Raw genomic sequence first — 19403 nt, forward strand, 5'->3', positions numbered from 1 at the left:
TGACTCACAAAAATCGAGGGACCCTACTGGCACTAAACCAAGGTAACCTTGGTTAGACAGTGCCTTAAGACTTTTCAGGCTCATATGGCCAAGCCTCAGGTGCCATAGATCTGTCTTATCAGTTTTTACTATGCATGCAGAATTAACATTATCAGAGGGAAAATAACCACCATCCAAAACATACAATCCATTTTTCTTAGCTCTAGTTAGGATTAGTTCATCTCCTTTAAACACATGCATGGATCCATTTTCTGCCTTATAAGAGAACCCTAGTTCATCTAATGTGTCAAGAGATATCAAATTCCTTTTTAAATCAGGAACATATCTTACATCAGTTAATGTTCTAGATTTGTTGTCATGTAATCTGAGAGTTATGTTTCCTATACCTTTAACCCTACAGGATTGGTTATTACCCATAAACACTGTTCCAGATTCTCTTTCTCAAATTTTTTAAACCAATCAATGTTAGAGCACATATGGAAAGAACAACTTGAATCCATGATCCATTCATTATCAATAGAAAAATCTGAAACAGTAAGAACCTCAGCTAAGCAATTTGAATTATTAGGATTAGCATTTATATTTTCCCCTTGCTTTTGTTTCTTAATGAAGTCATAGCAGTATTTCTTAATGTGTCTCTCTTTCCCACAGTGATAGCATTTCCACTTTTGCTTACCCTTTTTGTCTTTCTTCTTACCCTTTTGCCCTGACCCACTAGCATGATCATTATTACCAGTATGATGTTTTCTCTCATTCTTCCCCTTTACAAAAAGATTATTTCCAGATTTCTTTGATGTCCCTAGTTCCAGTTCTCTAGCCTTAATGCCTAAAATGACAAGGTCTAGGCTAGGTACTATGCCAGTATATCTTAATGCATGTTTAACAACATCATAATCATCAAGCAATGCATTTAATAGAATCATAGTTTCACTAGAGTCACCTAATGCTTGATCAATACCTCTAAGTAACAATACAAGCCTAGTGAATTCATCTATATTCTCATCCATTGTCTTAAATGTACTCATTTTAAAGTTAAACAGCATACCTTTCAAGTAAACTAGATTAGGTGCAGAGATTACAGAAAACAAGGAATCTAGTTTATTCCAGAGTTCCAAGGGAGTAGACATACCATCCACTTTGCGAATCACACTATCACCCAGATTAAGGAAGATCAGATTGAAGGATTCCTCTCTGATTTCCTCTGTCCTCGCAAGCTGGTTTGCGAACCATTTGCGATCGTCTGTCTCAAGTGCTATAAGCATTTTATGATGAGAGAGCAATACTCTCATCTTCTTTTTCTACCTTCCAAAGTCTCATTTTCCATTAAATATACCGATTTCAAATTGGGTAGAATTCATCTTCGTCTTGCACGAAGGTAACCTAGAGGGCTCTAGACATTGAAAAAAATCAACACAACACACACCCGTTAAAAACAGACTCTCTCAGAGAAACCCTAGATCACCCGCAAGAATAGATGACAAAACCCTAGAAATGAAAACCGAGCAGATTGAACTTACAGAAACCTTAAGAGCCGAACTTAACACGGCTCTGATACCATTGTTGGGAACTGATAGCAAAACCTTAGGATTTTACAACTTTCAATCTCAGATTATTGATGGACAAAATAGGAAGCAAAGCATTCATACACAGAACTAATCGAAAATAATAACATAAACGAAAACGAAAACGAAAACAGGCACGAGAGTTTTTACCGTGGTTCACCTCAAAACGAGGCTACATCCATGTTGAGCTCGAGAGAAAAGAGCTCACTACACTATGAGATGAATCCAATATTAGACCCACAAGAAGCCCTCACAAAACCCTCGATACAAACAATGGTTCGAGAAAACAAAAACGCCAAATAATCACTTAATACAGATTAGAGGCAACCCTATCGAACCATATAAAAATTAAGCAAAGCTATACAACATTTACAGAGAATGAATAACAGAGAAAACAAACCAGAACCCTAGCCCCAAAGACGAAGGCTCTCGCCTCTTCTCAATCTTTCTCTTTTACCTTTGCTTTTTGTCACTTTCATCTCAAAATCACTGTTGAGCTCGCATCCCGAGGGGTGGGTTTAAAAGTGATGATGAATGGCTCAGATGAACGCTCATAAAGCATGGACGATAGGTTGGGATTCAATCGTGCAAGCACGATTGATTATTCCAACAGAAATAACAGACGAGCAGGGGAGATGATCGGGTAAAGAGAAGCGAGATCAGGTGCCAACTGAAGGCAGCCGATGGTCGCCACGTGTAGCCATCCAGCAAATGCCAAATGGCAGCATGTGGTTGCTGCACGTGGCTATCCAACCAGCTTAAAGACAACGACGTCATTTGGAGCTTCACAGCTAACAGGACTACTTAGCAAGAAAAGTACCATTTAGACCTTAACGGTAAATTGCCTGTATACACAAATTTTTATATATTTGCCAACTTTTATATAAATTTAATGTATGTCTATATATATATATATATTAGTTTTTAATATATATATATATACATTAGTTATATATATATTTATTTTAGTTATATTTTTAATTAAAATATAATTCTTAGTTGCAAAAGTTATATTTTAGGGCTAACTACCTGGGAATTTTGACCTGAATATTACTTCTGTGCAAATTTTAAAAGTCATTAATTATTTATTCAAATTTTAAATATGCAATAATGTCATAACATTGATAAATAAAACTCATGACTTGTTGATGAAGCTCAAGTGATTATTTCACTCGATCAAACCAACAATTTCAGATGGTTTTAATACTTGTTTTTGCACATTTTAAATTATTAAAATTAATTTCTTATATATTTAAATTATTTACAATAAGTTTCAACGAACACATACATGCAATATGTATGCATATAATTTGGGTATATAGAATAAATAATTTTAAAAGTTGGATATGAAATTAATAATTAGTTGCCACCTCATCGATTTTGTTTACATTATGAAATATTCTTAAAAATTAATTTTATGCATATATAAACATATGTGTATGTAGGTATAAATCATGAATGAATATGTGTGTATACATGCTCCCATATATATACATAGGCAGAAGGTATAAAAATGTCCTCAAACCTTATCTAAAGAGTCATTTGGCTTTCTCAACATTGGTTGAACCTATCATGTCCCTCAATTTTTGAATTTAAAACAAACACACTTCACTATACAATTTATTCCAAGCATGCACCTCAAATTCTTTGTGGATTGGCATGTGAAACCACATGCGTATGAGAAAAGTTATGGGTGAACAACAGCTTTTAATGGCTTAAAGCCTGTGTTTCCTCTTTGTCAATGACAAGGAAAACGACCGCCTACACCGCTGCTATCTCTGGCCTCGATCGACGTTGTCGTTGGCCACTAGCACGAAGAAGGCGAACAACCTATTGATCACTTGCCTCCCACGCTGCTGGCAACCAGATTTGCTCGCCCACGCCCCATGCCGTTGTTATTGTCGACCCACCGACCTCAATCAACACCTCTTCGGCCACCAACCAAAAAAGGCAACTGACCGACTGACCGCTCACTTCCCATGTCGTTGGCGACTAGATCTGTCTGCCAACAATTGTTCGCCTCCCACACAGCCAAAAGAGAGCGAGAGTGAGGCAATGACTACCGGCGTTGTGAATAGTGGTCGCACGATCGATTTGAGAAGGGGGTGGTTTTCGCAATTAAATTAGAAGAATGTCTGGCAAATATATCTCACACGCACCCAATTGCAATATTAAGTGTGTATTTGTTTCAAATTCAAGAATTGAGGGGCATGATAAGTTCAATCCAAAGTTGAGAGGCGAAATGATTCTTTGGGCAAAGTTTGAGGGCATTTTTATGACTTTTGCCTATATAGATATATATATATATATATGTGCATGTGTATGTATGTAAATCTGTGTGTGCTTGCGTATGTATATACGTATGGGCATAAGGCATAACTATGTCCTCAAACTTTTTTCTTATAACTATGTCTCCCTTAATTTCAAAGTAGACAGTTCATGCTCCTGAACTTTCAATTTTGCTACAATTGCACACCTCATCTCTCAAATAAGTACACATGAGATACACGCGCTGTGTTTATGGGTCACCGGCAAGAAAATGGGAAGGTAGGTCGCCTGCTATGGAGGCTAGTGGCTGATGGGTCGGTCAGCCAAGCCAAGAGACATGATGGCTCGATAGGTCATTCTGCTAAGGCGAGAGTGGCGATAGATGGGTAGATCAAGAGAGCAAGGAAAGATAAAACAGTGATCGATCATTGGTTCATGGAAAATGAACCTCTGTTGATCGTCGGCACAAGAAAGCTTCTTCGATTGGTCATCGTCATCCTCTTTCCACCTTTGACCTTTGTTTCTTTTTTCCTTGCATCGCCAACTAACCTACATTGTTGCTTTCACCTTGGTCTACTGGTCGATCACCTACCCATCACCGTTCTCGCCTTGGCTAATCAACTCACCGGTCGTTGGCCTCCTAAGCCAATAACCCACATTCCTCTTCCTAGTCGGCAACCCACCTCCCCCTTTCCTCGCTGGCAACCCATAGACAGAACATTTGTATCTCATATGCACCCATTTGAGAGATAAGTTGTATGGTTGTAATAAAATTAAAAATTCAGAAGCATGATATGTCTACTTTAAAATTGGAAAGGCCAAATGACTATAAAAGAAAAGTTGGAGGGCTGCTTTTATGTAAATAGAAAAATAATTTATGGATTTTGAATTGATAATAGAAAAATGAAAAATATTTTTTTATCTTTTTTATTAACTATATCAAATAATAGAAAAAAAAAATTATATCCATGCAAATGAAGCCTTACTAGAAATCATATTTTTTTTTTTGAATAATCGAATCACTTATTTATCATTGAGAAAAAACCCATTACTCATGTATGCATGTTTGATTGTTGATCAAGCAATTTCCATGTAAGTAAACTAAATTACGTACTTTTAAAATTTGATAAAATAATACAAATACTTATTATATATTGAAAATGACATAAGTCCCTTACCGTTAGTGTTTTTGCACAAATGGACCCTTAGGACTGACTGTCATTTTTTATTTTTTTTATAATTATTTTACTTTTATATAATTACAGAAGAAAAAGAAAGAGATTAAAGGGTATTTAAGGTATTAACGAAAAATTCTTCCATTTATTCACAAGAGGGGTTATGTACTGTCTATAATCTCAAAAAAATCTTTTATCATTTTTTTTTGGATGTCAAGAATGTCTTTTATGAAATTCTATTTGCAATCATAACTTTTACTTTTTATAATTACTATAAGTAAAATATTAAATTTTAATATTGGCAGCCACTTTAATTACTTTGTCCAACCATTTATATACCAAATATATCTTTCAAACAACCAGCCCTCAAAAAGCACACCCCACATGCATCTAAATTGTTCTTTTTCGTATTAAATCCTAGTCTTCTCCTTATTCTCCTTCTTCGTGCATCAAACCCTGTTATTTTTCTTTTTCAGACCACTCTCATAGACCACCACCGACCTCTTGTCGTCACCCACTTCGCTTGCCTCGCCCACCCTCTTCGTTGGAGTTCTCCGAAATCGCAAAAAATGCCCTACAATTAAGGGTTCTCGAATCGTGGGGTCCAAAAAATCCCTTACCCCAAACAACGAGATTCGAGGGGTAAAAGGTTCCCCAAATCTCGCAGTTCGAGAACCCCTAACCCCCCGAACAACGAGATTCGGGGGTATGAAGTTTCCCGAATCTCGTCCTTCAGGGGTAAAGGTTCCCTTAACTTACCTAATTTCACATAATGAAATTCGGATCAGATTAGGTTGAGTTATTAATATCAAAAATTAAAATTATATATATATATATTATAATTATATTTTATGAAAAAACAAAAAATTTATTATATATATACATACATATTATATGTATAGTTATAGTTATAATTATATATATATAATTATACATAATTATATTACATAAACTATTATATTATACATATTTTATATACATAAATTATTATAACTATAACTATTATAAAATATAAAATATGTATAATATAATAGTTTATGTAATATAATTATGTATAATTATATATATAATTATAATTATATATTATATTATATAAAATATATATATATATCTCCTGAACCTCGAGGTTCACGAGAAATCAATTCTCCTCAAACTCAAGGTTCGAGAGAATTGATTTTTTTGAATTTATGGATTCGGAATTCTTTCAATCTCTCGAATTTTGGGTTTCGAGAGTTGGGGATGTCCCGAATCTCAGAGTTTGGGGAACCCTAAATCGCCCGAATCCCAAGTTTCGGGGTATCTCCCAGGCCCCGAACCCCGGGGTTCGGGGCTTCAAGGAAGAATATTTTTTATTTTTTAATTAATTTTATTTTTTTAATTCATCCCTTGTCTATGTAAGTTATGTGATTTAATTTATTTGTAATATATATAAATTATGTGATTTAACTAGTGATCGATGTTTATGATGTTATAAATTATGTTATTTTTTAAATATAAATTATATAAATGTATGTTATTTGATAATATTAAGAAATTATTTTAATTTTTAAAAATATTAATAATTTTTTACTGATTTATATTGATCTACTATAGTTGCTGCTATTTGAAAAAGTGATTGTGGTGATGGTAGGTGAAAAAGTGGATGTACGCGTTTGAGGAGTAATGGTGGGTGATTGATCGTCAACGATTTAAATAAGGGCAAATATGAGTTTTTATTTAAGGACATTTTAGAAATATTAAAAGTGAGTTGCTGAGAGTAAAATATGTGATTGCAAATAGAATTTCCCTTTTGTTAAAAATGAAGGTATTTACGAGATTTACCTGAAATATAAATATTTGCTTTTCAATAGCTAGTGGGCCGAACAAGGCAGTTGGGCTGTAAACCCACACATCTGGACCGACACGCAGCGGGCAAGTGATCACTCTTAGCTCAGGTCCAGATTAATAGATCTTGTCCGTCCAATTCAGATCCTCAAGCCGTCGGATCCGTTATCTCTCTCCCACATCTATACACGGTTCCAAGAACCCTAAATCTAGTTAGGGTTCGCAAGTTGCGCACGAGAGCCACTCGGATCCAATCTCTGCTTCCTGCGGTTCTCTTCGTCTTCCAAAATGGCGACTCAGATGAGCAAGAAGCGAAAGGTCGGTTCTTCCTCACGTATAGGCATAGTTACGGTGATCGACATATGTATTTGTAGTTTCTAGTCGTAATTCTGACGTAGCTTGCTTGCAGTTTGTGGCTGATGGAGTATTCTTTGCGGAACTGAACGAGGTTTTGACCAGAGAGCTGGCAGAAGATGGTTACTCTGGAGTCGAAGTTAGGGTTACTCCAATGCGCACTGAGATCATCATTAGAGCCACACGCACTCAGAATGTTCTCGGTGATTAATTCCCTCTCATCTTATTTGTTCTTGTCTCTGTTGATAATTCATTCCTGCTTCAGGTTTCTGAATTGTTATGGCGGTTGGTTGGAATTTAGGTGAGAAGGGGAGGAGGATCAGAGAGCTGACGTCGGTTGTACAGAAGCGTTTTAAGTTTCCGGAAGGCAGTGTGGAGTTGTACGCAGAGAAGGTCAACAACAGGGGCCTTTGTGCTATTGCTCAAGCTGAGTCCCTTCGCTACAAGCTCCTTGGTGGCCTTGCTGTTCGCAGGTATGCATATCAATTTGATTGCATCAGTATTATATTTATGTGATCCTGTTTGTCGGTTATTAATTGCTATTTGATATGTATGAACTATACAGACGAAGTCTCATCTGGAAAAGGTTCTTTGCTGTTTACATCATTGAACATATTCAAACTTTCTATAGGCAACATCAGATGATTACACTTTATAGGATTTGCAAGGAGTAAAAGCTACTACGTAACTAAGAACATGAATTTTTATATCTTGATCTTATTCTTTTGCTGTCTTTCTAGTTATGTAGCTCTTCCTTGATGGATTTCAGATGTCTTGTCTGCGTAGGAAGTAAATGTACAAGAAGTACTGTATACTTGAACAGTTTATATTATATTTAGTATTAATTTGTTTTGAAAGAGTTCTTTCTTGTGAACTTAACATGTAACGGCCCGCCTCCCGGAGCCTCCCCATGCACGAAGAGGATCCGTGAGAGGGTCATTACCTAAATGATATCGAACAATAACATAAACTAAAACTCATACGCAATTCTTTTAGAAATCATAACTTTTTACATCCCATAACATTTCCTAACCGTCTTTACATAATCATTCACAACTTGAGCTCACCTGGGCTTACATGACATACATCCATCTCAAAAACATAAAGCATTAACCTTAACACAAGCACCAAGACATCCAGGATCTAGTTTCGGGAGAACTTTGCACTTGCTATCATCTGGATTCAAATTCTGCTGAACGAATTTGACAACTCAAACAAATCCCTGACCTAGAATGATGGAAAGCAAACGTGAGTTGCGAGACTCAACAAGTTCATAAAAGAAAGGTTGTCAGTTAAGGATAAAACTCTTTCTCAATACCCCATGCAATTTATACCAGTGCAACGACATACCATGCCATGCTCATTACATGCCTTGGTTCCAAATGCATAACCATAAAGTAAACTGCACGTAAACGGTCCTTGGGGCCCACATAAAACACACACTGGCGCCCAAGTCCAACATACAAACCTGTTAGCAGCCCCGTATAGGCTACTTTATCATTATTCCACTGTGGGTCGTATCCCACTTCCCATAATCGCTCACACTGTGGGTCGTATCCCACTTTCCCATAATCACTCATACTGTGGGCCATATCCCACTTTTCACATGGACCACTTCCACGGCATACGCTTCGTGGTGGGCGCCACCCATCCCATCACTTATAGCTACACATCCTTACCATGCAATGCAACAAATAAGAAATGCAATGGCTTTTGCAGTATAAACGTGATGACAAGGCTCCCGCAAACCAAGCATCAGGCCATGCTACGCCCACATAGGAATTCACACATGCGATATGCGCTAAATGCACCGGCTCACCTAGAGAACCCAAATTTGCTCTTAGACCAACCGGGTCATGCAAATGTTCACACATCCATTACACACAAAACATGTTTCCCTCAAATGAATACAACCCAACCTCAAGCAGCACACATGTCATGATATGCACAAAGTCAAGGCAAGAATCTGGCAGTACCAGCTCTTACGGCCCGTCTAATGCTTATCGTAACAATTGATGACTGGCGTCCATACATTCAGTCATCCACTGCCACGACCCACGGTCGACGGTCAGTGGCTTTGTACCCCATATTCTTAGACACACATACAGACAACACTAAACTTTTATACTTTTTACTTATCATTTTGTAACCTCTTTTCATGACCCTTCATTCACTTGGCAACATAAACATCAATATACCCTTCTCGGTCTCGCTTCATCCTCTAGATAGGAAACCATCTCAATGTACATGTTACCTCTCATTACACTTTTTCCAGTAAGACTCTTCACATAACCCAATTAAACCATAGTCCAATTTTCTAAGAACCTAGCCCAACAAGTTCGGCATCATTCCCAAAGAAAAGCAAAGCAATGCGAAGCTCCGTGACGGACAAAATGGAAGACACCAAGACATCCTTGCTTAACTCATTCCATTAACAATAAATCTATTAATAAAATATAAGTCATAGGGTGATTGCCACACCGATTATTGTTATTAATGCGTGGAACCAGGTCACGATGAGGGAGGAAATAAAATACGGGAAACCACAGAGACTTTTGCAAGAAATTAAGAACGTGAGGAGAGGGTTAGGAGCTTGCCTTTATTTGCACGATTCTTGCCTTTCTTATACTCTCGCTGCGAAGTAAAACATTCTACATAAAATAATAAGATTGCGACTCCAATTAATTAAATTTAATCACATAACCCACATAATCTAAACGTGATAAATCTATAATTTAGATGTACAACACTTCTAGCAATTTTCTTCCACTTACCGGGATATTTTAAACACTGAAAAACCCCAAAATCCCTTGTTTTTCCCCCCTCTTCTTCTCTCTTTCAGTGGCTGCGTGAGCCCTCTGTTTCCTCCCCAAAATCTTCCCCGTTTGCTGCTGCAAAAATGGCCAAAATCGGCCTTAAATTAGGCCAAAACAGAAGAGTAGCGGTCAAGGCAAAATGAAGGGACCAGCGGCCAGCAGCTGCCGCGCGTCCCCACCGCCTTAAGCAAAACGGTGCCGTTTTGGGAGCCCAATGGCTGATTAAAATCAGCCCAAAATCCCTAGTGCGCCTGCTCTCCCTTGGCCTCGAACCCACACTCGCCTCCCTCGCACACGCGCACGCGACCAATTGGGCTGGTTGCTTCCCGCAATACATATACTCCTCCGATTAATTTTAAATGCATCCTCGGCCCATTTTCCAAAATTACAGCAGTGCCTCACCACTTCTGAATTTCACACACCCCACTCCTCATTTCTCTTTATTACACTTATTCCCCGAACATCCCCAAAAATCCACCAATTTAATTCTTTCATTATTTTCATAAATACCCCTAAACAAAATAATTAATTACCTATTTTCTCAAAACAACATAAATTACTATTTTTCCTTAAATTTCCAAGTACTCAATAATGACCTCAGCACTGGTATTAATAATTATTATTTGTTTCCAAATTTCGAGATATTACTTAACAACAACATATCCAGCCTTTATCCCACATAGCAAATTGATACCAACATTGTGCTAAAGGATGAGAATGTGAATTAAGTTGCTCTGTGTTATTATCCTTGTGAAATGTATTGGTTTTTATGCAGTAAGTTTAGAGATGGTGAGTGTGGACACTATTTGGGTTATCGTTTTCTTGTGTCTATTAAATTTTACCTGGTCCCTGAGCCTTTTGATTCATAATACTTTTAGCATTTGTCTTTCATCCATAAAGCAAATAGGCTGTTTCTGTACCATGTTTATGTTGGAAGATGACTAAATCAGCCATGTATATCCATGTTTTATTTTGTTACTGAATATATCCTGCTCACATTCATGTGAGATTGGAGTTGCAGTCTCACATGAATGTGAAGTGTATTATCATTTTACTAAGATGTACTGCTACACATGGAGATATATTTTTTCTCTTTGTGTTTAGGAAATGAATTACCATTGCTCGATGTTGATAGCATCAATTATGTGTTGCCCCATGTCAGTACACTCATGAAATATTGGTTTCGCATGTAGATACCATTTGGATTATTACTTTTTTTTTTTTTTTCTTTTTTTCATGTTTGTTTTGAATTTTATCTGGCTTCTGGACCATTTGAATCCTAATATTTTCAACATTTGTCTGTCATCTGTAAAGCAAATAGGTTGTTTATGTTCCATGTTTGTGTTGGAGGATGACTATTTCAGCCAGGCTTCCCCATGCCATTATTATTAATGAATTCCTATTCACATTTATGTGAACTTAAGAGTTGCAAAATAACTATTTACTTTTTCCAGATTCTTATATTCTGTGTCATTTCTTATGAAGATTTATACCTACATGTGATGATATGATTTTCATTGTTTAGGAGATGAATTATTATTGCCTGCTTTTCCTTTTCCCAATGAAAGGAGAAAAGATGAAACATTATTAGGTTTATTAGTAACTGATTTTTGCATTATACAGCATCAAATGGTAAATTTCAAATTTGTTGTTCTGTCCTAGGGAAGTTTTCAGATGGATTTTAGAATCATCTCATTTCAAGAGTATATACAGTTATCTTTATAGAACAAAGGGCTACCAGATGTTTCTGTTTCTAGCCTTATGTAATTGTATGTCTAAATATCTTTGTATTTAACATACATAAAAACCATTTGGTCGATGTTTCCTGATACATATAATGCCTCTTGTTTGCAACTTTTGCTTGGTCAAAAATTGGAGTGCTGGCAACATTCACCATTCTTGGAAAATTTTTTTATATATTTTCAAATATGAACAATATGTTTGGAGTTGCAAGTCATTCCATAAGTGTCCTTAAGGTGGTCCCAGTTCTCATAATTGGGTCTTTTTTTCACCCTGGGAATTTTATTTTTTATGCCTTATTGATTGTTCACTGCTCCTTAGAATATTGAGAGTTGCATTTATTTGCTATCTATCAGTGGGTGTTTGTCAATTAATTTGGGTTCTGCTTCGTGTTGTTTGAACATTTAAATATGTTATCCTTGTGGCATAAATGCTCCAACTTAAATCAACTAATGGTTTTTCCTTTCTTAGAGCCTGCTATGGTGTTTTGAGATTTGTTATGGAGAGCGGGGCAAAAGGATGCGAGGTATTTTGACAAATAAAGAAGCCCTTAACCTTCATGTGCATCCTGTTAAATATGTAACTGATAGGCTAATTTTACAGGTGATTGTTAGTGGTAAACTTAGGGCACAGCGTGCCAAGTCCATGAAATTCAAGGATGGGTACATGATCTCATCTGGTCAGCCAGTTAATGAATATATTGATTCAGCAGTTCGACATGTTCTCCTGAGACAGGTTTGTGTTTGCTCCACAGCAACAATCAATTGATCTATTTATGACACGCTTCAAGAGTGTGATGTATGCTTGATTCTGCAACTGTTATTTCTCTAAAAGTTGGCTGAATATGTGCTTTTCTGCAAACAGGGGGTACTTGGCATCAAGGTTAAGATCATGCTGGATTGGGATCCAAAGGGAAAGCAGGGCCCCACAACACCACTTCCAGATGTTGTTACAATCCATACTCCTAAAGAGGAAGAGGAGTACTTCAGGCCAGCATTGATTCCTCCTACCGAGCTTGAGGTCCCTGTGGTATAAATATAAAACCTTTTTGTGACAAATGTTATTCCAATCAGTTTAGTTATCTTGGACTCCGCGTGAAATTCTACACGTTTGTTTAAGATATTTTAAGCTCTGTAAGTCTTTGACGATGACTGTGTTCTTTGCAAATAGGAATATAAATCTGGCGGAGCGTTGGCCTGGTTAAGTTTTTGCTCTGTATTTTGAATTAGATTTGTTTTAACTGTATGTGGATTCACATTTTGGCTCAGTTTTGTTGGACATTAGTTTATTTGTTTGTGGTGCGTAAATCTGATCTATAGTATGAATGCTATGATGTGTAATGAGTTATTTTGGTTCTCATTTTTCGTGGATAAGTGCTGAAGTTCAGGTACGGCTAGAATCCTGAATCAAGTTTAAAAAATTAAGCGAAGATATTACCATTGAAACGTCGATAGTTTTTGTCAAATGCGAGTCGTTGCGTCCCCCATTCAACCCTACCTTTCACGTATAATTCTGAACTTACAACTTTCAATACAAATTTCGTTGTCTTTGTTTATCTCAACAAGCATGCCTCTCTCGTCTACACATTGTGTGTCATTTTGGTTATTTGGGCCCCACATTGTGAGGCAAAAAGGGTCCTGGATTGTTCAATTTTAGTCGCCCTTCAGAACAAGATTTTATTTGATCGTGATGTCGTTTCAAATGCAATTTTTAGTAGTTTAGTTTTCTTATTTTCAGGCATGTATGTTAGCATTTTCAATAACATGAATTGGATCTTTTGTACACGGATTAATGGGAGTTGACATACCGTGGGAGAAGGGGTTGCTTAAGTGGTGATATAGTTACCCCCACTGACGTGGGATTGAATAATCACTTTGCCCGTAACAATATAGAGGCGTAGCGCCTCTCTCTCTCTCTCTCTCTCTCTCTCACCTTCCCTCCAGTGGTCGGCAACATCCGATTGCGGATGGATCGTCTGCCATGGCCAACAGTGGTACACAATTTCTGCTGGTCTTATTCATGCCTGTTTGCCTGAGCGGCTTTGAGAATGCCCACCCCTATTGTCACGTACCAGATGCCGTCCACGGCACTGTGCTAGAGCCAGCTATTCGATATGATGGGGGCGCAGCTGGAGAAGGTAGAGGATCTGAGGGTGAAGAGGATAAAAGGATCGAAGAGGATGCGATGGAGAGGAGATGGAAGAGGATAGAAATCCTGAGTGATTGTTACTTTTATGTTCGCGAAAATAAAAAATAAATAAATGATCTCATTTGGGAGAGGTGGCATTGAATTATAGTTTAATTTTTTATTTCTTAATAAATTTTAAATAAAAATGAGTATTGATATAATGAGAAAATTACTTTTACTTGACTATGAGTTGGGGATAATAAATTTGGGGGGAAAAAATAACTTATTCATTTATGTTGGGAAAAAATATGCGCTGAATAATTTTTCTTTTGTGCAAAAATAATATTTGTAAGTTCAAAGAAATTTTATTAATAAAAAATACAAACTTTGACTTTTGTTTTAGTCACTATTAACACAATAAACTCGCCGAAGTTTATTTCTTCTCATAATTTTGTTTCTCTTCTCTTTTTTATTCTCTCTTGTTTTTATAAATGCGGACTTATATATCTATTTATAATAATTATTTTCTTAACAAATAAGAATATAACTGTTGCTAACTTATTTCGTTAACAGTTAAGTAAGGATATTGTAGAAAATTCAGTCATAAATTTTTTTAACAAGTAAGAACATTTTAAAAGACTTAGTTATAAAATTTCTTAACACAACTAAGTAAGAATGTTCTAGAATATTTAATTATGAAATTTGGTTTAATTTTTTAACAATTTATTGAGTTTTTTTTTTTTAAAAAGCAAAACTTGAATGGTATTATAGAAGTTCAAGCATAAGGTCTTCGTTTCGGAATCATGCTAGATATACAACTATTTTGTACATCTTGGACTACATAAAAAAGTATTATGACCAAAATATTTTGTGCCTCATGAGGGACCTTTTTATCATTGGTATACCTTTATGTAGTTCAAGGTGTACACAAAGGTGTATCAATAACATTTTTTCTTCGCTTATATACATATATTTTATTTTGTAATAAAATATTAGATTTTCACTTATAAAATAAATAAATATATATATATATATGTATTTGTGGTCTTCAATTGCACCTTTGTGATCCCAACTGCTCTCCATAATACGATCTTACACTTAAAACCGAGGATTTAAAAGAAATGTAAACATAGAAACGAGGGTTTAATGGTAATTTCACATGTCAGTTCAAAACGTCAACTCGTTTTATTTTGCATGTCTTTTTCCGTTTTTGGAGTCGGTATCGTCCGCGCCATCTATATAGATATCTTACCCGAACCCTAACAACTATCTCCTTCTCTTCCTCAATTTGTCCCCAAATCTCTTAAGAAATTCTCATTCGCCACCCCCTGAAATTCAGCTGTATGCATCTCTAAGATTCAAATTCTGATTCATTTTTGCTTTCAAATCATTTATCCCCAACCAATTCTCATCTCAAATTCATTTCCTCTACTGTTACAGATCTCTCCCTCCGTGTTTCATTTCTAGGGTTGCGGAAATGCCGGTTAATCTGACGCAGAATGCGATTTCGGCCATCAACGCCGGAGACGTGAACTCGAAGCCTCTGGTTCAGGTGCTCGACATTAAGCTCATCGGCAACACTCAGGAACGCTACCGTTTTCTGATCTCGGATGGAGTCTCGACTCAGCACGCAATGCTGGCCACTCAGCTCAACGACCGAGTCAAGTCTGGCCGAGTCCTCAAGGGCTCTGTCGTTCAGTTGATCGATTATATCTGCAGCACCGTTCAGAATCGCAGGTATAGCCTCCCTTCCTTCCATACATTTTTGGATTGTGCAATCATTTACATTCTCACGTGTCATATATATTTTTAGATACACGCGAACATGTATATGTAAATGTAAATGTTATCACACTTCAAATTGGTAGTGGTTCCATCTCTCTCTGTAATGATCTAGCATATCTATTTTGAATTGCTATAGTTTATTTTAATCTTTCTACTTGGTTCGGCGGTCCTATTTGAAGCATAAGCAGTGTTCAAGCACGTAATGCTAAATTAGGAATCTCCTTAACGGTTTCACCATAGGTACATCGCTTTAACATACGTTGATATCAAACTATAACTTTTCATCTGTTAGTTTTGCACTTTAAATTGTAAAATAGCTAAATAGAAGGTCCTATTTGCGTTAAACTGGCTGGCTGGCATAAGGTGCAGTTACTTTGCACTGGTTTTTCTGTAGTTTAGTCGAATATCACTCATATTGTGAGGAATATTACTATACTAAAATCAGGTAAGAACATAACTCAATAGTGGTATGGCTCACTTTTTCATTAAGCATTTATCAGTTGGAATTTGATTTTGTAGGTATTACTGCTAGTTGAGACTTGAAAGATTATATTGCATATGATTCATGCCATCTGAGTGGAATCACTGTTTTCCTGATTGCTTATGATTTCAAATTTGAGAATCAAGTTAAATTTTTGACTATTTATTGCAGGATTATTGTTGTTCTAAACATGGAAACTATTATACCAGATTGTGAAATAATTGGGAATCCAAAAATGTTTGTGGAATCTGATTCAGTAGGCCAGAAACCAGTACCTGATAATAACCGTGGACACACAACAGCGGCTACCAGTAACAATTATCTGGGAGCCCAAAATGCTGGAAATGATATGCAAAATTTCCGCACCACTGTTCAACCAGCGTACCAACCTCCTCCAAGCTATAAAAATCGTGGGGCGATCATGAAGAATGAGGCACCCGCATGCATAATTCCAATTGCTGCTCTGAATCCTTATCAAGGTCGGTGGGCCATCAAAGCAAGAGTAACAGCTAAAGGAGACATCCGCCGTTACAACAATGCCCGGGGAGATGGAAAAGTATTCTCCTTTGACCTTCTTGACTCTGATGGAGGTGAAATACGGGCCACCTGCTTCAATGCTGTTGTTGACCGCTTCTATGATGTTATTGAGATTGGTAGAGTCTATTTGATATCAAAGGGTAGCTTGAAACCTGTACAGAAGAACTTCAACCATCTGAGAAATGAATGGGAGATATTTTTGGAGACAACTTCAACAGTTGACCTTTGTGTGGAAGAAGATGGTTCTATACCAAAACAGCAATTCTCCTTCAAACCTATCAGTGAAATTGAGACAGCTGAAAATAATTCCATCATTGACATTATTGGTGTTGTACTAACAGTTAACCCTTCAGTCCCTATCTTGAGGAAGAATGGAATGGAAACTCAACGGAGAATTCTAAATCTCAAGGATCAATCTGGGCGGAGTGTTGAATTAACTCTATGGGGTGATTTCTGTAATAGGGAAGGTCAAAGACTACAAGAAATTGTCAATTCTGGGCTTTTCCCGGTTTTAGCTGTCAAAGCTGGGAAAGTTAATGACTTCAATGGGAAATCTATAGGAACAATTTCTTCTACCCAGCTCTTTATAAATCCAGATTCTTCAGAGGCCCACAGCCTGAGAGTCTGGTTTGATCAAGGGGGGAAAGATACTGTTTCTCAGTCCATCTCTAGGGACACTATGCCTGGAGGACCAAAAAGTGAGATTCGTAAAACTGTATCTCAAATCAAGGATGAAGGATTGGGAAGGTCAGAAAAACCAGATTGGGTGACAGTTAAGGCAACCATATCTTTCATCAAGACAGATACATTCTGCTACACTGCCTGCCCTTTGATGGTTGGTGATAGGCAGTGTAATAAGAAAGTGACAAAGTCAGGAAACTCACGATGGCAATGTGACAGGTGCAATCAAGAATTTGAGGAATGTGATTACAGATACCTCCTTCAAGCTCAAGTTCAGGATCATACAGGTTTGATGTGGGTCACGGCTTTCCAAGAATCAGGGGAAGAGATCTTAGGTTGCTTGGCGAAGGAGTTGTACTTCCTGAAATATGAAGAGCAGGATGATGTCAAATTTGCAGAAACCATCCGCAGCTGTCTCTTCACTGAATATCTTTTCAGACTTAAAATCAAAGAGGAACTTTATGGTGATGAACAGAGGGTGAAAATTACAGTTGTCAGGGCAGAGAAGGTGAACTATTCTGGAGAGAGCAGATACCTGCTTGGTTTGATCTCGAGAGCACAGCCTCGCTGAATAATTCTAAACCAAATTGAATAGCTAGTAAAGAAGAACAGCCGAATCCTGGTGAGGAGCTTGTGGTTACTCATTTTATAAATAAATGCTAGCTGATCAATATTTGGGCGCATTAAGGACAAGGTGCGGTTACACGTAATTCTTGATGTAGTTTTCCACTTACAATTGAGAATTTAGATGTCGCAATTGAATACCCACTTGAAGTTATAAACAACACAGAGCCATTGCTTTCCCTGGGTATTGGTCGAGCTAAATAGATCCTGTAGCCACTGCCCAGTTTTATCATGGAGTACTTGTAGGTAGTCATACAAGAATTATAGAGCTTTTCTTACAAATTCCATTGTTGGGGATATGTATCTGTTGATTAATTTTCAGCATTAGCTATTGATGGTTGCGGTGGTCCAGTTAGTTGATACATAGAATAGAAATTTGAGTTCACAGAAATGCATCCATTGCCACAAGATGAATGAACTTTGCCTCCGAGATGTGCATGATTTTGGCAGAATTAGAGCCAGATGAAGGTAAACCCGAACCGTTCTCCAAACGTTAGAATTTAGATAGATAGATAGGTACATGAACTAAAATGTGTAAGGCATAGATGATCCAAAACAATTTGTCTCAGCTCCTCTTAACAGGGTCGAAGTTGGCAACTCCGATGACTGCACCAACAATGACGGCGAGCACAACGCCCCCTGCGGCAATGCTGAGCAAGAAGTTATTGAGGGAGGGCGACATCCCTGGCCCGGCAGCCTCAGCCACCTCCGGAATCACCATGGAGGCCGTCAATGCAGCCGCGGCCAGCCCTGTCACCGCCTTCTCTTCCAGCGATGCCTTGACTTCAAACCTCCCGGTGTTTTTTGATGGCGCCGCCACCCTGGAAGGCCTCACCGGCAAAGGCTTGAAGAAGGCAGCGGGGGCCAGCACCCTCTTCTGGGCGGCATAAGTCAAGGGCATTGCTGTCGAAACCGCTGAAGAGAACGCCATAGCCTTTCTCCAACCGTGAGTGCTTCTTTGTGTGAATCTCTTCTGGTGGGGGAGTTAAAAAAAAAGGGAGAGGATGGGGTTGATTTTGAGAGGGAAAGTTGAGGCTAGGCCTTGGATAAATGTAATGGTGGTTTCGTGTTCTCTCTATCTTTGCCCGACGTGGCTCCTTCTCTGCTTGGGCACGGGGATAAGGTTATCCAGATTGGCATCTCCGCATCCCACACAATCCCCATGTATTCTTTTTCTTTTTGTTTAGAAACAAGAAACTTCTTTAAATCAGAGGTATTTTAGGTGAAATTTTATAGTACATCTTAAATGTCAACAATCACTAATACACCATTAAAGAGGTATTCTTTTTCTTTTTTATCACAAAATAGCCCTTGACTAATTCTTTTTACTCTTCACCCTAATGTACCCATCTATGCTAGCCTACTTTGCTAATTTCACCATTACGAAGCATGAACAAGGAAGGATTGATAAATAAATAAAGATGATTAT

General features: G+C 37.5%; 3 protein-coding genes across 4 annotated transcripts; 2 read left to right on the forward strand and 1 right to left on the reverse strand.

Annotated features, from left to right (window-relative positions):
- The first annotated feature begins 6979 nt into the window (after positions 1-6979).
- Positions 6980-13006, forward strand: LOC127806609 (40S ribosomal protein S3-3-like). The gene is made up of 6 exons (XM_052343995.1): positions 6980-7147; positions 7239-7386; positions 7485-7656; positions 12211-12265; positions 12343-12474; positions 12604-13006. The coding sequence occupies exons 1-6, from the start codon at positions 7118-7120 to the stop codon at positions 12772-12774; spliced, it is 708 nt and encodes a 235-aa protein (XP_052199955.1). The 5' UTR covers positions 6980-7117; the 3' UTR covers positions 12775-13006.
- Positions 13007-15061: 2055 nt separating this feature from the next.
- Positions 15062-18259, forward strand: LOC127806653 (replication protein A 70 kDa DNA-binding subunit A). 2 transcript variants are annotated; one of them, XM_052344072.1, is made up of 3 exons: positions 15062-15207; positions 15307-15603; positions 16304-18259. In XM_052344072.1, exons 2-3 carry the CDS (start codon positions 15344-15346, stop codon positions 17919-17921), a joined length of 1878 nt encoding a protein of 625 aa, XP_052200032.1. In that variant the 5' UTR covers positions 15062-15207; positions 15307-15343; the 3' UTR covers positions 17922-18259. The 2 variants fall into 2 exon arrangements, with proteins under 2 accessions (XP_052200032.1, XP_052200030.1); XM_052344070.1 differs by having other exon boundaries at positions 15116-15603.
- Positions 18260-18443: 184 nt separating this feature from the next.
- Positions 18444-18905, reverse strand: LOC127806654 (uncharacterized). The gene has a single exon (XM_052344073.1). It carries the CDS (start codon positions 18903-18905, stop codon positions 18540-18542), a length of 366 nt encoding a protein of 121 aa, XP_052200033.1. The 3' UTR covers positions 18444-18539.
- Positions 18906-19403: the final 498 nt, after the last annotated feature.

Source organism: Diospyros lotus, chromosome 7 (assembly GCF_014633365.1).
Source record: "Diospyros lotus cultivar Yz01 chromosome 7, ASM1463336v1, whole genome shotgun sequence".
Taxonomy (NCBI): Eukaryota; Viridiplantae; Streptophyta; class Magnoliopsida; order Ericales; family Ebenaceae; genus Diospyros; species Diospyros lotus.